This window comes from Toxorhynchites rutilus, chromosome 1 (genome assembly GCF_029784135.1).
Source record: "Toxorhynchites rutilus septentrionalis strain SRP chromosome 1, ASM2978413v1, whole genome shotgun sequence".
Lineage (NCBI taxonomy): Eukaryota > Metazoa > Arthropoda > Insecta > Diptera > Culicidae > Toxorhynchites > Toxorhynchites rutilus.
Genome location: NC_073744.1, coordinates 137,982,911 through 138,009,088, shown reverse-complemented (window position 1 = coordinate 138,009,088; position 26,178 = coordinate 137,982,911). Strand labels below are relative to the sequence as shown.

Here is a 26,178-nt window from a genome sequence, read left to right as displayed (position 1 = left end):
AACATCAATCCCGGTGTGCTGTGTTACCAAGAACTCATTACTGGTGGCGGGCTAATCAACAAGACGGGAATGTCTGTGGCTACCCGACATCTGAACATTTTGGCGCTACCTGACCATACGAGCTTGAATGCATTGAAATCTTCTGAGAAATCAATTTGCAATGTGGCTACCACCTGCCATTAGGCGCTGCCAAGCCAAAAACCAAAGCTAAATCGCTCACTCTTCCAAGAAACTATCTGGTTCTTCCGCGGAGCAAAAAAAGAGGTCTGCGCGTTTTTTTGGGCATTTCCTGATCATGCTAAAATCTGCAGCTGCAGTCAGCCAATCAAGCTGCAACAACTGGAATTAAGATAGCTTCAACTGTTTGTTTGTGAATGAAAAAAAAAACTGTTGAAATGGGGGAGAAGTGTTCTGTGTGCCTCAACAGCTCGGCACTTCATTAAGCCATGCGTCAGTAGGGTAAATCTACCTATACTTTACCGTTTCGGTTACAATGTTGATTATTTGCGGTTTTAAACGACAGTAGTGAGGGACAATTTTGTGGTTTCTGACCGGTTTCAATAAACTACCAATACAGGATTGAAATGAATTCAGAAGAAATAAAAAGTATAGGGAGTGGTGTCCATGAAACGCATTATTGACGTAGGACTATGAAATTATTTTATTCAATTAGCTTCTTTATCACGAACATTGTTTTAGAATACATAGAATACAAGTTCTAGAATAAACTTTTTGAAAGAAAAGTTTTGGTGACCCTGATTTCGTTCATGATTTTGTGGTTTTAAAGCATCTAAAGATGGATGATCCATAGTTCATGACTCGCGAAATCATTACATAAGCTAGTTTTATGCCGCAATTTGTTTAGTTTTTGTCTATGCGCACTGAACAGAATGTGCATCGTGGAAGTTCTATTTCTTTAAGAAAATCAAAACCATTCGCAGCTGTAATAAAGGGTAGAGCGATCGAAATATGATCAACTTAAATTTACCGTATTTCTTTTTGCCTCGGCGAGATCCACTGTTTATACTCTAGGCAAATATTACCCTTCGTTCATCTTCCTTTCCGTTGTTCACGGAGACTTTAAATCTCACGATTTTCCCTTCATTGCTCGTCGATAAGTTGCTCGTTATTGACAGCTCTGTTCGGGAAAGTACACAAATCAGCAGAACAAATGTATGGGAAAATGGAAACGCTTATAGTTTTCATGAATGCTAACCATTTACACACCAGGGGATTGGGATGTATAGAATATCAAACAAATCTTAGGGAATTTTCGATTCGATTGGTATGTAAATCGCCAAAATCCGTCCGCGGAAAAAATACTGATTAACGTTAACTTTATTTCATACAAACGTGACCTGTTTACTGATTTGGCACCCTTAATGAAAGACGTAGTTCTACGTCAAAAGATTTGGTGTGAAAGTGGAAAGCTAAAATCAACTATTTCTCACTTATGGTTGATAGGTTGATGACTTGTTATTCGTAATTCAATCTTTTTGTTCCATTTGTTTTCTCATTTTTCGAAGCAACCCACCAATCACATAAATTAAACTAATTGCGCATGCTTCCATTTTTGGCTACATCATTTCTCGCCGTCAACCAGATTAGATCAATACATTACCAAGACAATCCGAATCTAATTAGACCGTCAGAAACTCGCGGACCGCAGGGCCTTTGTTTCGCGGCAGCTGCAAGTATTTTCCCATCAAGAACTCCAGAACACTTCTCTGTTTTATGTTGTACACTCTCCCATAAACTCTCCATTTTCACATGCTGTTTTATTCATCGTTCTCGCGTGCGGCTGGTTGCTGTTTTCGAGTGTTATCTGCTTCTTGGCCCTCTAAGAATCGCGCCGGAATTAATCTCCAGAATCATGAAAGCGAAATTAGCGTTTCCAGCGCGTGGAAACATAAGCGAAAGAACATCAGGCAAAAATTAAGCTCGAATAAATTTTCATATAAATCATTCGCTGTTACGGGCACCAAGCTGCACTGTCGCACTGCTTCTTGGTCTTTTGAAGAAGCCCAGCTTTAGACCGCACCACAGCATTCGATTCCACTCTTGTTAAACTGTGGGGTTAATGCACCTGTGTGTATGCAGAGTAAGATTGCATCGCGAATTTATTTCCCAATAAAATGCTTCAGTTCCACACAGCAGTAATGTAATTTGTTGTTGAAGTACTCTCATTAGCTGACAGTATAATTTAGAGCATATGGGATTCCCCAAATCGATTTTATTTCCCGGACACAGATACCGAGTGATGGCAAGTGATGAAATTATAAGCCTTTTGGAGGTTCCACCTTTGCTTGCGCATCGCACCGCACGCGTGTTCCTTGAATGAACTGCAGGTGCAACGGTGCCGAGTGCCTTGCCGATTGCGGATATTTATTTTCGTGTGCTTCGACAGCACATTTCCGTGCCATCACAGCTTTTCGGGTGTTCAGAATGGACACCTGTGTCAATAGCAATTATTTGATAATTTCATACTGATGATTAGGGATTTTATGGGCATGATCAGGGGCATCTGCATAAAGTTTGACAAATGTCGCGAAGGTAGATAAATCCGAATTATGAAGATGACCTTCGAGAATAAATTAATTCTCGATTCGGCCGACATGGTGCCCTGGGTACTTTCCAGAACGAGACGAACAAGACATCCGCGGTTCCTAGTTTTGGTTTAGAAAAGTAAAGTGAAACAACCTCTAAGAGCTTGTGAAAAGGATGAAGCGGCACAGAAGCCAAATGCCTGCAATTTTAACGCAAAATGTGTACAATATAGTAAACAGAACTTTACGGAAAAAATCAGAATGAAAAATGACACTGCCAAGGTCATCGCAATCGGAATATTTCAAATTCAAATTAGTCTTAAAAAAGACTGTTTGGAATAAAAAATCAAAGATCACTTCACCTATTTTATTTATAACAATTAAAACTTCGCTGCCTATTGCATACAATGGAATTCAACCTTACTGGTACACTGTCGAATTTGGAATCATTCTAGTCTCAAGGTAAGCCTAAATACATATTGATAATAGGACAGCTTTAGGCTTTCTCTTTCTCTTTCTCTTTCTCTTTCTCTTTCTCTTTCTCTTTCTCTTTCTCTTTCTCTTTCTCTTTCTCTTTCTCTTTCTCTTTCTCTTTCTCTTTCTCTTTCTCTTTCTCTTTCTCTTTCTCTTTCTCTTTCTCTTTCTCTTTCTCTTTCTCTTTCTCTTTCTCTTTCTCTTTCTCTTTCTCTTTCTCTTTCTCTTTCTCTTTCTCTTTCTCTTTCTCTTTCTCTTTCTCTTTCTCTTTCATGATCTGTGCATCGCTAGCTTGTGTTCTATTTTCGGGAAGGAAAGAATGAATCATGAATCAATCATTTTCAGCTGATTCTACGAATAACCGCTTGGTTGACGTTGACGAGGTGAACCAGCCTTTGGCTGAAAATCTCTTTAATAAAGAAAGAAAAAAAAACTGCAATGTCGATTTCCCCAACCCCTTGGTTTCGAAGTCTGTGTTGGGGAAACACATTCTGGTCTGCATACGAATACAAAAGTACCCTCAGCTGCCATATTTTTTTTCAATGCCGATTTCCCCAGGCTCCATGATTTAGGGAACAGTGATGCGCAATCACATCTGAGAGGATTTCCGAGCGGGCACCCGCTTGTACACAGATTCGTGTGATTCCAATAGCTTATTATGAAATATAATAAAACACTCGTAAAAACGGCCAATATTGTTATAAAAGGAGCTGGAGTCGGTGTCGGAAAAATTTTACCGACTCCGATTCCTAATATAATGAAATTCCTTCAGACTCCGTTACATCTTTCGAATGGAGTTTTTATCATACCATATCGTTCAGTTGTTTAGGAGGTATAACGCTCCAAATCTTGTTGCTCCGGAGTAATGCTCTCGTTTTCGAATGTGCGAACAAAATATGCGCAAGTTTCCCGAACAGAACTTCCGTCGAAACATCCTACGAAATTTTATGCTAAAAAGTGTCTAGCTGTTTTCGTTCTGCACATCGCATTCAGAAAGCCTTTTTTAGATATTTTAATGTTCCTCGTATTCTCCGATTCCGATTAAAATACTCGTTTTCATAAATTGTAAACTTCTTGGCCGATCTTAGATTTGTACAACAATTAAAGGAGATTTCAATGAATTTTGTAGAAAAAAAAATTGTATATTGCATATCAAGTGTCAAATCGTAGGCAAGAATTTTGAAAGATTTTTTTTTTTTTTTTTTGAGGTGCCAATCGTTTTCTATATGAATTTCGGCGAAATAAGGAAATAAGGAAATAAGTCTCATAATATTATATATCAAAAATTCAAAACATGAAAAAATCCACTATTGAAACATATTTCTTCTGAACATTAGTCAATAAAGGATTTCACCTAAAAGTATGAATTTAGGGCGCGGATAGCTGTTGATTGCTATTATATTTTGATTTTTATATAGGTTGGCCATTCTACGAAAAATTAAGGGTTTTCAAATGCATATTACGCAAAATCGTCATTGTGATCTATATCATATTTATTTCATTAGATAGGAAATTTTATCAGCATTTTTTTAGAACAAAACAAAAAAAAATGAAAATAGTAAAACCAATAAAAAAATCAACGAATAAGAGAGGAATAATTATTAGGTTTTACCTAATCTATCCGAGCGTCTGTTCACCATGGAGGTGCGGCTCAAAACAGCGTCTGATCCCCATGTTAGGGGCGGCTGATCACTGTCTTCGTGCCAGCGGGGACTCTAAAAAGAGCTGTGCACGACGGTCCTCCGGCGAGACAGGGGGTTGGTGCAGGCCCTGCAAGCCATCCGTAAAAATAAAACGCACAGGAAAATTCACAAAGAAATTCGAGACAGGACAATCGGACTAGACCTACGCAAAGAACACGGACTAGAGATTGGAAACTCGGAACATGGAACTGCAAGTCTCTCAATTTTCTTGCGAGTACCCGAATTCTTTCGGAAATATTGAGAGCCCGCAATTTCAACATCGTAGCGCTGCAGGAGGTGTGCTGGAAAGGTTCAATGGTGCGATCGTTCCATGGTGGATATACCATCTATCAGAGCTGCGGCAACACACACGAGCTGGGTACAGCTTTCATCGTGATGGGGGAGATGCAAAAACAGGTGATTGGTTGGTGGCCGATCAATGAAAGAATGTGCAGATTGAGGATGAGAGGCCACTTCTTCAATATCAGCATTATCAACGTCCACAGCCCCCATCTAGCTAGCACCGATGACGATAAAGAAGAATTCTACGCGCAGCTAGAGCGTGAATACGATCGCTGCCCAAAACACGACATCAAAATCGCCATCGGTGATTTGAACGCTCAGGTCGGCCAGGAGGAGGAATTCAGACCGGTAATTGGTAGGTTCAGCACCCATCAGCGAACCAACGAAAACGGCCTAAGACTTATCGACTTCGCTGCCTCCAAGAACATGGCCATACGTAGCACCTTCTTCCAGCACAGCCTCCAATACCGTTACACCTGGAGATCACCACAGCAAACAGAAACACAAATTGACCACGTTTTGATCGACGGTCGGCACTTCTCGGATATCATCGACGTCAGAACCTATCGTGGCGCTAACATCGATTCAGACCACTACCTGGTGATGGTCAAACTGCGTTCTAAACTGTCAGTCGTCAATAACATAAGACACCAGCGCTCACCACGGTACCACCTACGACGACTACAGGAGCCGAACGTTGCTGCAACATATTCGCAGCGTCTTGAAGCTGCGTTACCGGGGGTAGACGAACTGGATGCTGTTCCCCTCGATGAATGCTGGAACTCCTTAAAATCAGCAATTAGCAGCACAGCAGAGACCGTCATCGGGTATGAACAACGAGGACAACGGAACGAATGGTTTGACGACGAGTGCCGAGCGCTCCTGAACGAGAAGGATGCAGCACGCGCAGCCATGCTGCAACGAGCGACTCGACAAAACGTGGAACGATACAGACTGAAACGACGGACCAGATTTTTACACTGCGGCAGATCCTCCAAAAGTGCCGCGAGTATAAGGTCCCTACACACCACATCTTCGTCGACTTCAAGGCCGCATATGATACAATCGACCGACGACAGCTATGGAGGATCATGGACGAACACGGCTTTCCCCGAAAGCTGACAAGACTGATTCAGGCAACAATGAACGGTGTGCGGTGCAGTGTGCGGATCTCAGGTGAGCTGTCGGAATCATTTGAGACTCACAGGGGACTTCGACAAGGCGATGGAATCTCCTGTCTGCTCTTCAACGTGGCGCTGGAAGGTGTTATGCGGAGAGCGGGCTTCAACATGCGGGGCACGATTTTCAACAAGTCTAGTCAGTTTATCTGCTTCGCCGACGACGTGGACATAATCGGAAGAACACATGCGACGGTAGCCGACTTGTATACCCGACTGAAACACGAAGCAGGGCTGATTGGGCTTGGGATCAATGCGTCTAAGTCTAAATACATGCTAGCTGGAGAGACTGATCGCAACAGAGTTCTTCTTGGTAGTAGTGTTGTGATCGACGGCGACGAGCTCGAGGTGGTAGAGGAATTTGTCTACCTTGGCTCGTTGATAACAACTGACAACAACAACAGCCGTGAAATTCGAAGACGCATTGTCAATGGAAGTCGTGCCTACTATGGGCTCCGCAAATCCTTGAGGTCCAACAAACTCCGACCCCGTACGAAGTGTACCATGTACAAATCCCTAATTCGACCGGTTGTTCTCTATGGGCACGAAGCATGGACGATGCTTGAAGAGGACTCACAAGCGCTTGGAGTTTTCGAACGCCGAGTGCTCAGAACAATATACGGTGGTGTACAGGAAAGCGCAGTATGGAGAAGGAGAATGAACCACGAACTGGTGCAACTCTACGGCGAACCCAGCATTCAGAAAGTCGCCAAGGCTGGACGAGTGCGATGGGCAGGGCATGTTGCAAGATTGCCGGACAGCAGCCCTGCAAAGATGGTGTTCGCATCGAATCCGGTAGGAACAAGAAGGAGAGGAGCCCAGCGAGCGAGGTGGTTGGACCAGGTGGAGCAGGACTTGGCAAGAATCGGTGCAGCCGGGAGTTGGAGAACTGCATCCATGGATCGGGACTATTGGCGAAAAATTGTGAAGAAGATCTAATCTCTCAATGGGATGTAGTATCATTATAAATAAAAAAGACGGGTGGGTAATGTCGGGGACATAACCGGAGTGACGTAGGACTATACAAAGGGGACAGCTTTTGTTAAATATATATTTAAAATATATTGTTTTATTTTCTTCTCCTATGTGAATACCTACCTATCTACCTGAAAAATGGATTAGTTTACTGTTTACTTTTTATGAACATGTTGATGGTTCTGAAAAGAACCTTTGGTGTTGTGTTTTTGTTATCACTCGATATTCCCATCTTGTTCGGTTAAACTTTCCTGTTTAGCTATTGCGTTTGCCACTCGCCACAGCTTTCACAGTTGGAAAATTTCTTCCCATTCAGCTTGTGACATATTGTTCAGTAAATTACATTTAATGCGACGTGCCGGAGAAGCACTTTGCCACTCACTGAAACTAATTGTTGCCTTGATGAGCGCCGAACCGAAGCTGCTCTGTTCTTGATGCGGGTTTTCTGATTGTCGTGAGCAGCTTTGCAAGCCAACTCGAGCACTCCGACGGCCGAAACTCTATAATTGCTGTTAGGTATACTGGTGCTCCGGCACCAATCCGTTCGGCCTAGTTACCCTTGCGGAGCAATCAGTGAATGCGATCAACAGGGAACTGGAGACCTGCACGGTTCGAGTGAGACTTTGCCTTTCCCTTAACTTGTCCTCCTTTGTTACGCCCACGTTACCGATGCCGTACAACCACACGGGTTTACGGTTTGAAAGAAAATAAGATATTTTTTTGGGGTCCGCGTGTTTTATACTCTAGCGGTACACACTCACAGCATAGAGACAAATCGGCAAACTCAGCCAGAGGGGCGAGTCCAACGAGACGAACGAATGAGCGTTAAAAGGGAGCGATGGCAAAAATACATTCATTACGATTTGTTCGCTCGTTGGATTCACATGCAGGCTAAAAAGGGTCCTTTTCAGGATCACAAAATTATCTTCAATCTAAAGAGTTTATTGTTTTGTTATCACTCGATATCCCCATCTTGTTCGGCTAAACCTTCCTGTTTAGCGATTTGTTGCCACTCGCCACAGCTTTCACAGTTGGAAAATGTCTTCCCATCCAGCTTTGTGACATGTTGTACTATAAATTACATTCAATGCGACGTGCCGACGCGCCACTCAGTGTCGCATTGGAGGCGATTTTAACCTGTAATTGAACATTTGCGATGACAGTAGTACAGTGTCGACTTTCAATGTGGGGTCATAATTTGGATCTCTATGTTTACAAAAATGTCCAACTAAATAAGTCTCATTACATGTCCGTCCAATTAGCTAAATGTCGAACTAATTGTAAATTACTGTACTTTCAATCTGGAAACAATTTAAGAATGGGTGAAAATTGAATAATCAGGAAAGTCCCCAACTCAAGCTCAGAACAACTGCCAAATTCACATACTCATCAGATCCTGGAAAACAAATGATGAAAAAATCAATTTGTGTTTTATTATTATTTTGCATAATGTTTTAGAAAGCATTGAACTGTATTTCCTAAACTCTTTTTTGGAAGGTTTAATGGCCCTGAAAAGCGCCTTGTTTTATGGAATGGTTCCAATTTAGAAAACTTAGTACTCGTGGTTTTGAAAAAAACCATTTCGAACGCCCTTGATGCCGCCTTGTTCTGGATTTGCCACCAAAGCAGATTGTATAAAGAACAAATTTTTTTCTTCTGCTACCAGCTGCCGTTTTGCGATTGCGTTTGGCACTCGCTACTCGCTGCAACTGCCTGTTGTCTTGATGTCCACCGAACCGAATGTGTTCTGTTCCGAATGCGGGTTTTCTTATCGTCGCGAGCAGCTTTGCCAGCTAACTCGATCACTTCGGCGGCCGAAACTATATAACGACGGCTAGGTGGACTGGTGTACTGGTACTAACGCGCTCGGCCTAGCTACCCTTGCGGGGAACTCCAGATCAACACGGTTCGAGCGGGATTTTGCCTTTCCCTTCACTTTTCCTCCTTTACCATGTCCAGACATGGCTGCTTGGGTTGGTTTGTTGATGTGTTGTGATGAGAACCGATGTGCTGTACGGTTTGAATGAGAATGATCGTTACGGCAGCAGAGCGGGGATTTTTAAGCTGACTGGCTGGCTCGAGAATTACGCATGTGTGAGACTGCGACCAATGTTTCGTTCATTTTTTTCTTTTTCCTTTCCAATCGTGCTTCATTATATTTCGCTGCTGCTCTGGTTGCCCGTTTTGGTCGGTACGATTTGAGGAGCACAAAATGGACCAATCAAAAATGGGCACATAGTGCATTTTGACAATGGTTGATAATTCACAATTATTCAATTATTTATCTCAAGAAAAATGAAATGTTATTCATTATGATAGATGCGTAGATATATTTCCTATCAATTGATGCAAAAACCTTTGCGATCTATTGAGAAATGCTCGAGTTTTAAGCGTTCCAAATCTTGCATTTTTTCCTACTTGTTCAGTGCCTAGATTTCCATTTCACCCCCTATATCTTCCGGTTAGACGTAGTCCTACGTCAAAATACCTAATCTAGCGTTGGTAGAAGACATTTCATCTTCGGTAGAAAAAATGCGTTTTTGGTGTGCTGAAGGGTGAAATGAACAAATTGAAGTACCTTTTTCAGAAAATGTTTGTATGAATGGGAGCAGACATCTCTTTCACTCAGACTGAACCCCAGTTTGGGATTGTATCAAAAAAAAATCCAAACGATGTCAACGGGGATCGAACCAAAGCCGGCTGGAATGCAAGGCTGTTTTACACGACCACGCTTTCCACATAGCCACTGGTGCTGTTGCATAAATGCGTGATAATATTACACCTCATTATAACATGCAGTTGGAAAGTATTTTCTAAGAGTAAAAATGAGAGCATAAACTTGAATCTATATCCTTTTCGGATAAAATCAGCTTGCTAGCTTCTTTGGTTTTGAGAAACTTTACAAAAAGTATTTTTTTTAAATCAGCACAAAAATTGAAAAAAAATCAGTGAAAATTCTCAGATTTAAAAAATATATATATATAAACAACTTGAAACGAAAAAGAAACGAGAAACAATTAGAAACAGGTTCGCATAAAAGAAGACATTCGAGACTTAACTACTTAACTTTTATTTCTGGTAAGAAATCGAAAACCGATCCTGTGGTTCACCGAAACAAATTGCCATAAATGGGTTCATGAGAAAATAAAAAAAAATAATTTAACGAAATTCCAATTCAGTATGGTGCACCCCAAGAATGAAACTAAAATACGCGGTTTGAGAGGAATCAGATAATCTTTCTTTGGTAGATCATTTTTCATTAAATTACTGCATAAAGGCATCGATATCCGACAATTAGAGTTATGCAAAACAACATGTTTGTGAGACTCATTAGCAAAAAATACACAAGTGTATGGTACTTATGCACAACATGCAAAGTTACAGATTATAATTAAACCAACAAATTTCCTTCGTTTATTGTCATCATCATTGAATTGAATAATGTTAATTTGAGATAAAGCAATTTGCGATTAATTTTGAAGTTCCGATTTGATCGATAATTCTTTCCACGATAAGTTGACTGACCATCCAGTAACTTTAAAAAAAAAGGGTTCTGAGCGCCATAAAAGAGCAACTGAGGATATGATAATTCCACTGACCCAAAAGACTCACCGCAAAGCTAATGAGTGCTAATGAACGTTCCTCCTTAAGCGTACGGTTTAAGCCCCACCTCTTTAGGCAGCTAATTACCTGCTGGAAGACCTGTTCACACAACAGGTGCAGTCACTTTATCTTTACTGAAGAACTGATCGTGATAAACAGCTTGTTCATAATTTGGGTACTGGTAGCCAATTGCTGCGAAGTGTGATTTAATTCCACCAACGAAAGTAACATTGTGGAACTGAATGAATCACCAATAACCAAAGTGAAACATTTTAAATGCCAGATTGGTTCTAGACGAACCCCTCTGCATCCAGAACACGCGTGTTTACACACGGTAAAAAATAAGCCATCTGTTGCCGCTACCAGCGGCTTAATTGGGGCAATTACCTGTCGTTCAATTATGCTCAGCACATCTCCCGCTCAGTTTCGACACACCAGAGCCGGTGGCAGCGGCTTGGAACCTATCATGCTGTCCTGTATACACATTTGTTCAAACAAAATGTCATGATTGAAACATATGTTCAATCAACGAAACAACTGGGGCTTGTGAGAACAGAATGACTACTACAGGAATCATTCCAGCACCGAAATCAAGCACTTCTCACCGCGAAATCTCATCATCACCGCTGCACCTCGGATGTGCCGCCAAGCGTGCAGTTCCCAACCCAATTTTACAAACGAACCTCGAAAAACGATAAAATCCTCTCTAGAATCGCCTGTGTTTGTCATAAATTAAAACCAAATTAATCTTTGGACACCAGGTGCATGAGAATTTTTCTCTAACCCACAAAAAAACGAAGACGCGCCACCGCTCGCTTGAGAAGTTCCTTCAACTTTCTTCTGTTCGTAAAATTTATGAATATTTATCCGCTCCGGAACCGTCCGGGAACCATGGATGACGCCGTCGTCTTCGTCGTCTTCGTCGAAGACGCCACACTTGGTTGATTTTTATAGAGCTCTTTCGCCGAGGATCACAGAGTGAGGCACCATACTCAATTCGCAGCCGGAATAATCCACTGCCATCTGGTGGCAGCCCCGATCTACTGCCCATTGTGTCGTTTCTTTTGCACTCCCGTAGCAAAGGTACGAACATCAAACTCATTGAGGAAATGTTCACATGGGTGAACCAAGCCCGTCAGCAAATGGGGGAGTGGGGTGCTGAATGCATTATTATTTAATTACCGACCGTGGGAATTTGGTAGCTTGATATGCACCTTCTTGCGGTGTGCGATCCTCCCCCAAGACTAGCGCAACAGCTCGATGTTTTGTCGTTTTGCAGCGAAGGAACGCGTTAACACTGGAATATCTACGGATCGTGGTGTCCATCTCGATTTATCACTCCAATGGGTGGAGGATTTCAAGACCTATCCAACCGTTTTTTTCCACGTTGAACGGGTAACACAATACGTTTGATTTTTCTTCGAAAAAAACTTTCTTCTTATATTCCTCCGACGCGACGGTGGGGAAATACGAACGCATGCAAATCTAGACATCCACGAGAGACCCAGGAAGCCCTTCTCTTCGTAATGACTCTGTCATCTCTTGTTGCTTCCGTGTGAGCAGAACGGAAATGCACGAGTCCCCCTCTGCTTCACAGAGCATGAGCATAGCACACATGTGGTCAGTTGGATGTGTGTTTGTGTGCAAAATAACGATAATTACCTGAACGGCACAATTCAGGAAGCAATTGTTCTGTCCGGGTCCATTCAGCAGCCCTTTGGATGGTCCCGCACCGGCCTGGATGGGGCTGGAGATGATGTTGCGTGTTGCCCCGCAGCCACCTATTAGACCGCTACTGTTGCCACTGTTGTTATTGCTGCCACTGAAAACACTTCCATTGCCGCCACTGCCAACTTCCGGCGGAAGAACTATCGACGGAGGCACGACAAAAGTAGTCTCCGGAGGGAGCGGATCTCCCAATCCGGCCATCGCGACCACATTTAACGAGCCGGGTGCCAGGTGATTCGGCCGTTGCTGGCGGCTCAGCGTTGAAGTGTGATGCCCTGCCAAACCGGAGGGCCCGGAATGGGGCGGAGGCCCACTCGAACTGCTGGGCATTTTCGTTTCGCGTTGCGTGTGTGTGGGTTGTGTCAAATGGGGCGGCGGGCCATTTGGCGCGGATGGTGGGTCAAATGTGATCTGAAAAAACACGAAGAATATTACATTAGAATCAGATTTGTAACGTGCAGATGCTAGACAATGAACATAGATGAATATTAAGAGAATTAACAGATGAACAGTACATGCAGAGGTATCAAATATCAGAAAAAAAAAGATAAATATCACAGTTCAAAACTTAAAAAAAACATCAAAAGGACTCAGGTACGAACATACAAATGCACGAAGCAATCGGAAGAACACGAAGAAAAATGTAAACTATAAGGATCCGAATACTTGTCTAATAAGGCAATAGTGTAAACAAAAAGATAAACGGAAGTAACATAATTATCATTTAAAAAACAGAATATTATTTTCAGTATTTGTAAACATAAGAAAACTACATTTTCATCTTCTAAAAAAACAGTTTCAATTTACCTGCAACGGGTTTTGATTTATGACTGTCGAGGGAGGCGAATATGATTTCAATTGATAACTAATAATAATGGATAATAAAATTGATTCAGGAGGGAAAAGTGTTTGTGGAAAAATAGACAGAATGAAATGAAACATTCCACAATGAAAAGTTTGAATGACAAATATTGATCGATCTTACTTAGCTAATTTCAAATGATGCGGAAAAACAAAAGAAGTTCTTCAATCTAGAAGAGGACAAGCAGAGATCCTTTCTGATGTTTCAGGATTACCCAGACTTTCTGGCACGCTTTCTGACACCTGTCAAACACTCAATTTAGCCTGACTTTTCTGGAATGATACCGATTTTTCCAGACAGGGAATCCGTAAATTGCGGAGGTTATAGCAGAGCTGTTCCACCGCGAATTATTTTTCATAGATTTTATTTATGTATTTTTAACTCTAGCCTTCAGCCTTACTTTTGAGAAGGGCCTGCTAAAAAAATAATTTATTTTAAATTTATTTCGAAAATGAAGTTAATTGCACAGTGCGTCAAAACAAAAAAGATGTGGACAAAAAAAGTCATCATATTTATCGAATTGCAACGGCGAAGGTTATCATGGGCAACCTAAGGAGGAAACCGTCCAAACTAGTTTAAAACATATCGGACCGGATTTCATGTTAGATCGCGCGTATTCTTTATCGTCTCTATTTTCCAAAACATGGCGACGGAATATGGATAAAAATGTAATCATAACCTAGAATCTCCACAACAGAACTCAGCTATATCCACATAAACAATAACTACAGAGAAAAATAGATTATTATCTAAACTAGCCCGTTACAAGTACTAAAAACATTCACATCTATCTGATGTCCAAAATGTGTTAAAACTCCCTCTAAAGTTTAAGTTCTCGTACATGCAAAAAATATCGCAAATTTATTCTCATAAATGCTAGGAATTATTTCAACAATATAACTCTTTAGGTTGGAATTATTTTCACTTGAAAAAGCTGTTAAACAGGCAGCGGATAAACAGATAAACAAATAGACAGATAAAAAAATAAACAAATAAACAAATATACAGATGAACAGATAAACAGATAAACTGATAAACAGATAAACAGATCAACAGGTAAACAGATAAACAGATAAACAGATAAACAGATAAACAGATAAGCTGATAAACAGATAAACAGATAATTCAATATACAAGTAAACAGATAAACAGATGAACAGATGAAAGAAAAGAATACATAAAGGTAATTACTTTAAAATCCCACCTAAGGACACAACACCGCTAGCATCACTGTAATGCAGTGAAAGGATTAGCGGATCTCAGAACATGGGATTTTTTTTATTCAAATGAGCGTACAATGACAATGTGATCATTTTAATAACGGTTATAGAAATCAAATATAGAGAAACCTTCAAGCAATTAAAAGTCGAGTATTGTTCAAGTAAAAAGAATACTCGGGTGAATATTACATTCGGATACGGATTTTCGGATGGAATCCAGAAAACAGAACTACAAAAACGGAACAACTGGGAACAGAATCATGGAAACAAATTGGATAACGTTCATTGAATCCTCAAGTATTTAATTGCTTCAGAGATAATGCTATGAAGAAAATAATACAGAGATAATACGAGTATGTATTCGATCTGCAAATTATTTTACGCTATACATTAACAATCCAATCTAAAATGGATGTACTTTAGATCGAGAAAAATACAACAGAGAAAAAAGCCAGAAACGAGAAAACAGTAACTCATTTGCGTGCTTTTCAATGTAATTTTTGTTACTACTAATCTATTGGCGATCTAACGTACAAATCTATACCTAGGCGGCGCTGCACTGAAAGTGATAATGGTTTTAAATTTTGCAATGCGAGTTTATGGAAGGTTTGTAGTTCTTTCCATAAATTACAATGTTATAATCATAAAAGATTATTTGATTGCGATAAGTTTGGAAGAAATATAATTCTGCGCAATTTTATATATAACAAGTTATTTTCAGTAGTGAAAACTGTATAAATATTGACAATGGTTGAATCAAAAAAGGAAATTCGAGAGAACAATCAAAAATAAGTAGAAAAATGCATGGTTTCTGCATGTGAGAACTACCTTGGAAAGCCCGGAAGTGAAATATACGTGATATGTTTTTAAATTTTGGGTTACATTATCATCATTTTCTTAGTTCAAAAACAAATTCCAGCTGTTGCACCGATCGTTTACGTTTTGCGTTAGATCGCCAATTACATCAACATATTTTTTATAAGTAAAAACAAATGTACACTTCTCGCTCCTCTGAACTACTTCTCTCTCTTCATCCCATCCTCCAAATACACTCGACAAAAAAAATAGAGGAACAGAGTGCGAAGTCGGAAATTTCAAGTGATTTTTGACATGCTGTAACTTCGTGAAAAAATGTCAAAATCATGTCAAAAATTACTTAAAGTTTCCGACTTCGCACTCTGTTCCTCTATTATTTTTTTTTGTCGAGTGTACAAGCGATGAGATAAGGTGAACTGAAGAGATACTTAAGTAAAAACAAATGTAACATATTTATTACACCTATCAAAATCACGTGAGCTCAGTCACAGTTCCGCTGTAAGAAACAATTAAGAAGTATATAACAATATATTTTTTCAAACAGTATTCCAACTGATACCAACTGTTGAATGAATGGAAACAAATAAAACCTAATTAAAATTCGCACAAAAAACTCTCGCCATCAGCGCTGGATTTAAAACAGAATCCAAAAAATTAAAATCCTCCCTCGAGACGACTACAATGCGGGCATAAATAACACAAACAATGTGCAACATCAAACATAAAATTACATAAAAGGCTCGAAACAACGAATAACCGAAATCAAAGTTTTACGATAGTGTCAAATGAACTATACAATCAAGCCATAAATTACCGAAAATGAAAACGTTTCCGTTTTGCGAAGGCGATAAAAAGGCAAGCGAACGAAACAACAACTACAGCAAAGACTAAGGGAATGTCAAAAAAAATATGACACGCTTTGAAACGCGACTTACCGAATCAGGGGCTTTATCGGAGCATAGGTTGGCTCATTTTCAACCGGTGAAAACTGAGAATGAATGAGAGTGTTTCGTTAAATGATAGTTTAGAAATATGGTACGCGATGACAGCGCCGCAGTTTTTTGCTTTAGCAAAACACACCCAAACATTACAACGTCACATTGAGTCATCTGTCAAAACTGAAAGTGAAATGGATTCCCGGTTTCGAGCAAAACGTAAACAATATGTGCCGATGAGTGCCTTCTTTCTCTACCAACTAAGTCTCCCTCTGTTTGTGTCGCGTGTTTTCTCGCGTTTGCATCTTTATTTGTCAAAATTCGTTTCCTTTGTTTGCTTTCGCGCATATTCACAATAGGTTTCAATAGATTCAACTCTGATTTGTTGTTTTGCTAGTACATGTTTATAATTTGATTATTTTCTTCATTTTCTTCCGTCGTTTTTGGTTTCCGTTTGCTTAGGCAGCGCGCATGCAGCTGTATCTGAATTGCTCCGTATTTTCCATTTTTTTTTCTTGGTTTCGCTTCCACCACGTGTTCAATCATGACCAACATATATTTGGGGATATACACAAAATGCGTAATTCTTGGTTTTTGAGAACGAAACAGAAAACACTCTCAACTCTGGGTCTAGCTATAACTCTCGGATAAAAACCGTATCATGTTTTGTTCATTTTTAATCTCTACTACACACCGTTTTTTTGTTTCTTTCGGATTTACAATCCAATGCTACAACACATCTGTCACGTTTCCTACTATTATTAAAATGTGTGCTAATTAACGTATTACAATATCACATTTTGCGAAACAACCGTCAGTCGGGGGGTACACTTTTTGTTTGTTTTTTTTTTTATTTGGTTGAATAGAGTCCCTCGCTGTCAGTACTCAAATCGAATCATCAGTCTCATCATCCTTCCATTTCACTCGGCGGCGGCTGTTGTTGCGGATGTTGTTGTTGCTGCTGAACAGAATTTGACAGTTCTCCCGAGGAGATCGATTGATGGGCCGGCGGCGGCGGCGGAGGCGGCTGCTGCACCTGCTGCTGCTGATGGGAAGATGTTTGTGGCACAGATTGTGGGGGCGGCTGTTGCTGCTGCTGCTGCTGTTGGTGAGGATGGTGATGATGATGGTGGAGGTGGTGATGATGAGTTAACGGCAGCGGCTGGCATAACGACTATTCGAGCCGTGTAATATAGTGACCGCCACCACCGGTGGATCCCGATGATTCAATCTCATTACTGGCCGCCCCCGGATTGGAGGCAATCGAGCTGGTTATGATTGGCAAGTGTCTCGGCGGCGGCAACCCAGCAGCTGCCGCCGCCGCCGCACTTGACGGAGTCATTTGCGACAGATCTGTCATACTTATCGACTGACTGTATGCGGAGGCCGCAGCAGCTGCAGCGGCCGCCGAGGCGGCCGAGTGTGTGTTGAGGTCCATCGGTTGGACGCTCGAGGGAGAACTGCAGGGCAGCCGGTGGTGGAAGGAGTAAGGCATACTGAGCGAATGGAGCGAATCGGACAGAAGATACTGATAGTTGTCTCGCGGGGGTTGACCGGACATTAGTCCGACCGAATTCGATAGCGAACTGTAGCAGTCCGACGTGGGCTGCGATGCTGCGGCAGCCGCCGCATATGGGTTATCATATTCCGAGTTGTAAATTTTCGTTGCCGACGGCGAACATATTGCTGAGGCCATTCCCGGTTGCCCGTTGCTGCTGACCTGATTTATCAGGCGCTTCTGCGAGCGCAACTTTTCCTCCCGACGCCACTTGGCGCGCCTGTTGGAGAACCACACCTGGGCGACGACGCGACGCGTCCAATGCAGCAATGTTTAGGGAGAAAAACAAAACACCAATCGTAAGAAAGCTGCACGACCCAATATAGTTTTTTTTGCATTTCAATTTCAATAGCAATACGGCAAACTGGCAAATTTCAAATGACTATAGGGGTTAGAAAGGCACACTTCGGATGGCAGAAAAGTTACCTACAACGCTTGAGTTTATCGAGCGAACCGTTCTGATCGGAAAACCTGAAATAATCGAGAATAGTTACAACTTTGATCAGTTCTGCATAAAATATAATCGTATACAATGATCAAAAATCGAACACTTCAAGTGAAATCGTAAAACAGAAACCCTTAATAAAAGAGAACATAACCTAAACATCACGCACAATCACAAAGGCGCTGAAGCGCCTTTCCAGAACTCTTGTAGAAAGGGTCGGTGGTTCAACGGATCCTAAGCTATTGTCTCACCGAAGGAAGTATCCTCCTCGTCAGCAGGAAAAGAGAATTATTGAAACAAGACAAGTAAAAACAGACATTTGGTTAGTTTTCCCTTCCTGTTGCGTGTGCAGTCGTTTCGCGGAAGATCACATCGCGTAGCTACGCGTGTTTAAGGTTTGAGCTGTAATTGAGAAGAGGAAATTACAAGGATCCAGCACGGTTCGCGATGATCTTAGCGACGAATTTCGTGTGTCATAGTTTTGTTTGTTTTTCGTTTCCCTTTTTCACATATCCGACACGCTAGAGATTAATGACACCGGTCGGTGGCAGCTTCTGCGCAGGTGGTAATCGAGTGATTCCGGGATGAAATGAGCCCGTGTGGGGTCCAATTAAGAGGTAAGCATGATAGAGAGAAGACAAGCGAGAAACAAAATTAATTTGATTAGTACGACGGCAGCGGTTAAAACAATGTTGTTTTATAGAGATATGTATTAAAATAGGATTTCATTTCCGATTATAAATTTGTTGCGAACAGTACGATGTGATATCTATCCACAACTTTTTCTTTTATTTAGAGACAGCACATTTATGTTTCTTAGGGGATGCTGTTTTGTTGTCTAACTAACCAAGCGATTGTAATATTAAGCTGTCAAAAAAGTCCTGCGGTATTTTTTTTGAATTTTCATTTGTTCATAAAATTAGTTACAATCATCTGTTTTAAGTCAAATATGCGCCGTTTTGTTCGATGGCTTGTTCCCAACGAGATGCCAACTTCATAATACCCCTGTTATAGAAGCTCGCTTCCTTATTGGCAAAAAACTCGGATAGCCAATTTTCACAGGCCTCTTTTGTGGCTAACTTCTGACTACCTAGCTCGTTCGCCATGGACAAAAACAGGTGGTAATCACTTGGTGCAAGGTCCGGACTATACGGCGGATGCAAAAGAACCTCCCATCCGAGCTCCCGGAGCTTCTGACGCGTCACTAAAGAAGTGTGTGACCAGGCGTTGTCCTGATGGAAGACAATGCGGTCTCTGTTTATCAAAGATGGCCTCTTCTTCATGAGTGCTACCTTCAAGCGCTCCAGTTGTTGGCAGTACAGGTCCGAATTGAGCGTTTGGCCATAGGGAAGCAGCTCATAATAGATTATTCCTTGACAATCCCACCAAACACACAGCAGAACCTTCCTGGCCGTTAATGAGGGCTTGGCCACCGTCTGAGCCGCTTCAGCGGGCTTCGACCACGACCGTTTGCGCTTCACGTTGTCGTAAATGACCCACTTTTCATCGCCAGTCACCATCCGCTTCAGAAACGGGTTATCCCCAGCTCTTGGCCAATGCAACGGCTGCTACTATGCCGGTCTTTCTCGGCTAATTCAGCGATTTTGTCGCAATTTTCGACGACAGGGCTTCCGGAGCGTGGCGCATCTTCGACGACCTCTACACCAGAACGAAAACGTTGAAACCATCGTTGTGCGGTGGAAATGGAAACTGTATCGGGTCCATAAACTGCACAAATTTTATTGGCAGCTTGAGATGCATTTTTGTCTTTGTCATAGTAGTACTGTAAAATATGTCGGATTTTCTCTTTATTTTGCTCCATATTTGCGACACTATAACTCACGAACGACTTAACCAAACAAAACACTGTCAACACTATATTATAGCGCGCCTTTCCAACAAGCTATAGTATGACTCGATACAATGAATACAACTAGAACTATGCGCTTACAACGACACCTCGCGGAAATACCGCAGGACTTTTTTGACAGCCTAATATAAAAGTCTCAACAACTAGCAGTATCGGTCAATAGGAATCGTATTCCGAGTTCAATAGAGCCATGAAGGCTTTCCACAAAAATACAAACGACGAAAAATAACCCAATTGAGCTTGAGTTTGAAAAGATTGTACACTTGTAAGAGTCAGAATTCACTGCGGTAAATGTTGTGCATCTGTAAATGTTATTTATCAGCCACTCGACGAAACAAAATTTTTAAAATCATATATACAGGTCGGACTCGATTATCCGTAGTATTTATTTTTTCTCACTCCGGATAATAGAATCCTCCGGATAATCGAGTCATTAGAAAAACGAATTTTCTCTCGGTAAAAGTAATATAATGATGATTTAAATTTATTTATTAAACGGTTTTATCTAGCTTGACCCGTTTGTATGTTTGTGACTTTGTAACTTTGTAACTTTGTCTGTAGCGCTGTACCACATTAATAGAAATTTAACCCCCTTCCTGTTGACCGATTGATCTGAAATATGGAACACATCTTTATATTTGGTGTCGTTATAAAACTGCGTATTCCATGATCTTGAAAATTCAAGAAGGCGGCCGGTACAAAATGGCGGATTATGTACATATTTTCTCAAAATCCCATCAATATGGGTTTTCCCAAAACCCCATCAATATGGGTATCGAATACAAGGGCTTAACCAGCAGAACACAATTATTTATGGAAAATGTAAATCAAAGATGGCGACCGCTACAAGATGGGGGATTACATATTTTCTCAGAACCGCTTCAATGTGGGTATCAAATGAAAGGGCTTGAATAGTAGAACACAGTTATTTATGAAAAGTGTAAATCCAAGATGGCGGGGTTCTGAGAAAATATGTGATCCACTATTTTGTTGTGGCCACCATCTTACATTTGTTTTTTGACGTAGGACTACGTCTAACCGAAAAAAATGGGGGGTAAAATGAAAACCTAAACACAGAAAATGCAGGAAAAAATGAAAGATTCCGAATGCTTATAACTCGAACATTTCTTACTGGATCGAAAAGTTGTTTGCATCAATTTATAGGGAATATTTTTACGCATCTATCGAAATTAATAAAATATTAATTTTCATTAGATAAACAATTAAATGACTGTAAAATGTTAAGCGTTACCTAAACGCCATAACTGCCTCGTTTCGATTGCCCCGATTTACGATTTCCCCAACACAGCCATCAAAACCAAGCAGCCTCGGGGAAATCGGCATTGCAAATACATGGAAGTAGAGGGGTTTTTGTTCTCACCGAAAAATGTTCCCTAACACAGACTTCAAAACCATGCAGCGTTGGAGAAATCGGTATTGCAAACACATGAAAGTAGGGGGAGCATTTGTTCCCACCGAAATGTGTTCCCTAACAGAGATTTCTAAACCAAGGGCCCTGGAGGAAATCGGCATTGCAAATTCATGCAAGTCGGGGGTATGTTTGTTCCGACTAAAATGTGTTTCCCCAACACAGACTTCAGAATCAAGGTGTCTGGGGAAATCGGCATTGCAAACACATGAAAGTAGGGGGAGCATTTGTTTCCACCGAAATATGTTTCCCAACAGACATTTCAAAACCAAGGTGCCTGGAAGAAATTGGCATTGCAAATTCATGCAGGTTGGGGATATTTTTGTTCCGACTGAAATGTGTTTCCCAAACACAGACGTCAAATCCATGTAGCGTGGGGGAATTGGCATTGCGAATTCATGCAAGTCGGGGGCATTTTTGTTCCCACTGAATTGTGTTCCCCCAGCACAGACTTCAAAACCAAGGTTTCTGGGGAAATGGGCTTTGCAAATAAATGCAAACTGTGAGTACTTTTGTACTCGCTTGCCTTTGTGTAGACTAGAATTTGTTCCCTAACACGATCTTCTAAACTTAGGAACCTGGAAAAATCGTGCAGACGTTAGATGCGAATGAACCTTCAAGTTTCAAGCAAATTCGGTTCGAGAAGTACGTACACTTGAGAGATGCAAACTTCAGAGGGAAACGCAAAATAAAATAATCGTTCGATAATTCTTCCGTTCACAAATTTTGTCCAAGGCATCATACCAAACGTAACTGTCATTTAATTTACTTGTAAGAACATAATCTATCACAACGCATGAATTGCCTTTACATGGCATTTGTTCAATCTTTTTTACTCACAAAGCAAATATATTGAATCCACTTAAATTCGGAAATTGATTCATTCCAACAAGAATTTAATCAATACAAACAAATAATTGCTAAGCTAAGGTTCCACGTCAACCTTGCGTTTATATCATAGATATAACCCAACTGTAAAAATGTGTAATCCGTCATTTTGTAGTGGCCCCCATCTTGGATTTGCATGTTTCATAGATAACTGTGTTCTACTAGTCAAGCCCTTTCATTTGATACCCATATTGATGGAGTTCTGAGAAATTATGTAATCCGCCATTTTGTAGTGCCCGCCATCTTGGATTTATATTTTTCATAAATAACTGTGTTATACTAGTCAAGCTCTTTCATTTGAAACCCAACACAATTATTTATGGAAAATGTAAATCAAAGATGGCGACCGCTACAAAATGGCGGATTACATAATTTCTCAGAACCCCATCAATATGTATATCAAATGAAAGGGATCAACTAGTAGAACACAGTTATTTATGAAAAATGCAAATCCAAAATGGCCGCCACCACAGAATGGCGCCATATATATATTTTTTTCAAGACCTCATCAATCGAGAACTTTCTAGTAGAACATAGCAGATAATTCATTCAGCTTGACCTGTTTCTATGTATGTTTGAATGTTTGTAGGGTTGGATCGTAGGGAAAATTCACCCCGTTCCTGTTGACTGTTGATCGATCTGAAATTTGAAGCATACATTTAATTCTACTGTCATTGTAAAACTGCGTATTCCATGATCTTGAAAAATTCAATTTGGTCGTTAAAAATGGCTGAATGATTTGACTGGGAGAAACCGAAACATAATAATCAATAAAATTCAAAAAAGTCGCCGCCACTAGATGGTCGACTATGCATTTTTTTTGCAATCCCCTAGATTAATGAAGGAACGTGATAACTACTAACTGCTACTTGTTTAATTATTTTGTAGCTTTTAGTACATTAAACCGTTGAACTTAAAAAGTTTTTAGTAAATTATCTGTATCATTAGTATACTTCTCTACATTAAAACCATTCAAAAAAAAATTGTTTTTAATTTTTATTTCTTACCTAACTTTCTTCTGAATATTTGGTACTATACTGTACACTGAGTCAAATCATTTCATTTGATACCAATAATGAGGGGATTGCAAAAAATGCATAGTCAACCATTTTGTGGCGGCGACCGTTTCGAATTCATGTTGTTCATAGTGTAGTGTATTCTCCAAATCAAGCCATTCAGCCATTTTTAGCGGCGGCCAAATTGAATTATTTAAGATCATGGAATACGCAGTTTCATAATGACAGTAGAATTAAATGTGTGTTCCAAATTTCAGATCAATCATTCAACAGGAACGGGGTCAATTTACTATTAATGTGGGACAACTATACAAAAGTTTGTGTTTGTGTTTCAAGGTTTTCCCAAAATTAAAAAAAAACCTAGCCAATTAAATATGAACCTAGTCATTTGATTCCTATTACTTTCCAGTAGAACCTTTTGCTGCAGAAATTTGTTCGTATGAATTCGTCTTCTATTATGAATATTTTATGAAAAATTGATCACGCAGAAAATTGATAGGTGGGTTTTGAAAACATTAAAAATGTATACAAGAAGCAATAATTGATTTGAAGTTTAAAAATGCGTTTACATATTCTCCATCGACTTTTGAAAACATCACAAGTTTTTCTAGAATTGCCCACCCAAAACCCTTTCAAAATTTATTGTATTGATACGTTCAGTTATTTTTCTGTTTTTTTTTCTTGGGTTCTGGGGAAACATTAGATACATTTACAGTGTTTAGATTTTCTAAAAGACTATAAAAAGCCTGTTAGTACTTTTTTAAACTGTGTGAAATTTTTTTTTCCATCGAAACAACAGTTGGACCTTGTATAATTTTTCTGTAAGGAAAATTTCTCGATTTCTCTGGATGGGGATATTCAAAGTCAATCCAAAACAAGGCTGGCGGTTGGACTTGTGTCTTGATGGACCATTTGGCTGCAAGAGCCTTGTCGGGACCGTATCGGTTCTGTGGCAGACAAGACTGAGTATTGGCTTGCCTTTTGACATTGCAATTTTTTGAACTTTTATCTGTAAATAAAATCAGTTCGTTTTTTTCCAAACTGATTTCAATGCTGAGAAAACAAAAAAATATCTTTTAGATAACTCGTCTTGCTCAAACCTCTGTAACGCAAGGAGGCGGGACCATCATCATCATCAAAAAAAACCTAATCAATTTTTGTATATCAATTGTATTTGTTTTCAACTTGGTCTGAAGAAACATTAAAAAAACAGGAAGTGGGTTATATCTATGGTATAACCGCAAGGGTGACGTAGGACTATCGTTGATTTAGAGATCATTTGTATGAAGTTGAATCTGAATTCATTCTGAATGAATGAATATTTGAAGAACTTCGAAAACGAGAGCGTTACGTTGGAGGCACAAGGTTTTATGCATCCAATATTGGATACGGAAATATCCTACTGATGGGGAAGAATAATCTTCAGAAGCTATCCTGTTGATTGCAATTGATTGAAAAACCACAAAACCAAATGTATTTGGTCACAGTGTTACATGGATAGAAAACATTCAATTAAACTCTTTCACGTGAATATATTTTGAAAATTCCCAAAGGAACTGGCAGATTATTTTCAGTAACGATTAGATATTTCCACATTTTCCTCGATACTGGAAGCCCACCAGTGGTTAATGCCAACTCGATAACCACCTGTTAATAGCACTTGATTGAAACATATTTTGTCACAGTGTTACATGGATAGAAAACATTCAATTAAACTCTTTCACATGAATATATTTTGAAAATTCCCTGAGGAACTGGCAGATTATTTTCCAGCAATGATTAGATCTTTCCGGAACTTTCTCGATGCTGAATGGCATCCTAACGGAAAGAGTTCTGCGCGTGTATGTGTCGATCCTTCGCCGTCCACCTCCTCCAGCACGTTAGGCAACGATGTTGTCTTGTCGATGTCCTCACGAAAAATGAATGTGTCTCACCACCAGAATATCGCTTAAGTATGCTTTTTGTGTGTGATTGAATCGAGAGGAGGTATGGTTTACGATGGCAATTTGGAAGGCAAACTAGAGGGGAATGAACTCTCTGAGCTCGGAACTTTCGGCGACTGAGCAATAATCGATTGCGGGCGCATACAATATTGGATACGGAAATATCCTACTGATGGGGAAGAATAATCTTCTGAAGCTATCCTGTTAATTGCGATTGATTGAAAAACCACAAAACCAAATGTATTTGGTCACAGTGTTACATGGATAGAAAACATTCAATTAAACTCTTTCACATGAATATATTTTGAAAATTCCCAAAGGAACTGGCAGATTATTTTCAGTAACGATTAGATATTTCCACATTTTCCTCGATACTGGAAGCCCACCAGTGGTTAATGCCAACTCGATAACCACCTGTTAATAGCCGCGCGTGTATGTGTGTGTAGCGATGTCTTCCCAGGGAACCGTTTGTGGCATCACTCTCCTCCTGATAGATTCCCTTCTGGCCTAGGGTGCACAAACAGGCTCTTGGTGACACCGTTCATCCGCGCTTTCATGATAAATAAAGAGCTTCACCGCAACAGCGACAACATGCTCCAATCGCTGTTCAATTAGAACTGAGTGGATTTCCGAGCGCCGCTCGCTTATATACCGATTGGTGATTTCAATAGCCTGTTTTGAAAGCAATTTTAAGACTATTGAAACAA

At 40.3% G+C, this 26,178-nt stretch overlaps 2 protein-coding genes across 4 annotated transcripts in view; both read right to left on the bottom strand.

The window, feature by feature from the left end:
- The window catches only part of LOC129763583 (uncharacterized), a 300,619-nt gene that overhangs the window by 205,946 nt on the left and 68,495 nt on the right, over window positions 1-26,178 (bottom strand). For all 3 annotated transcript variants that reach the window (XM_055762800.1, XM_055762801.1, XM_055762805.1), the window contains one exon: window positions 12,424-12,900. In XM_055762800.1, the coding sequence (XP_055618775.1) occupies window positions 12,424-12,819 (396 nt within the window). In that variant the 5' untranslated portion in view covers window positions 12,820-12,900. The remainder of the gene's footprint in view (window positions 1-12,423; window positions 12,901-26,178) is intronic.
- The window catches only part of LOC129761473 (paired box protein 6 homolog), a 45,655-nt gene continuing 36,973 nt past the window's right edge, over window positions 17,497-26,178 (bottom strand). The window contains exon 2 of the mRNA XM_055759195.1: window positions 17,497-18,117. Coding sequence (XP_055615170.1) covers window positions 17,497-18,117 — 621 coding nt within the window. The remainder of the gene's footprint in view (window positions 18,118-26,178) is intronic.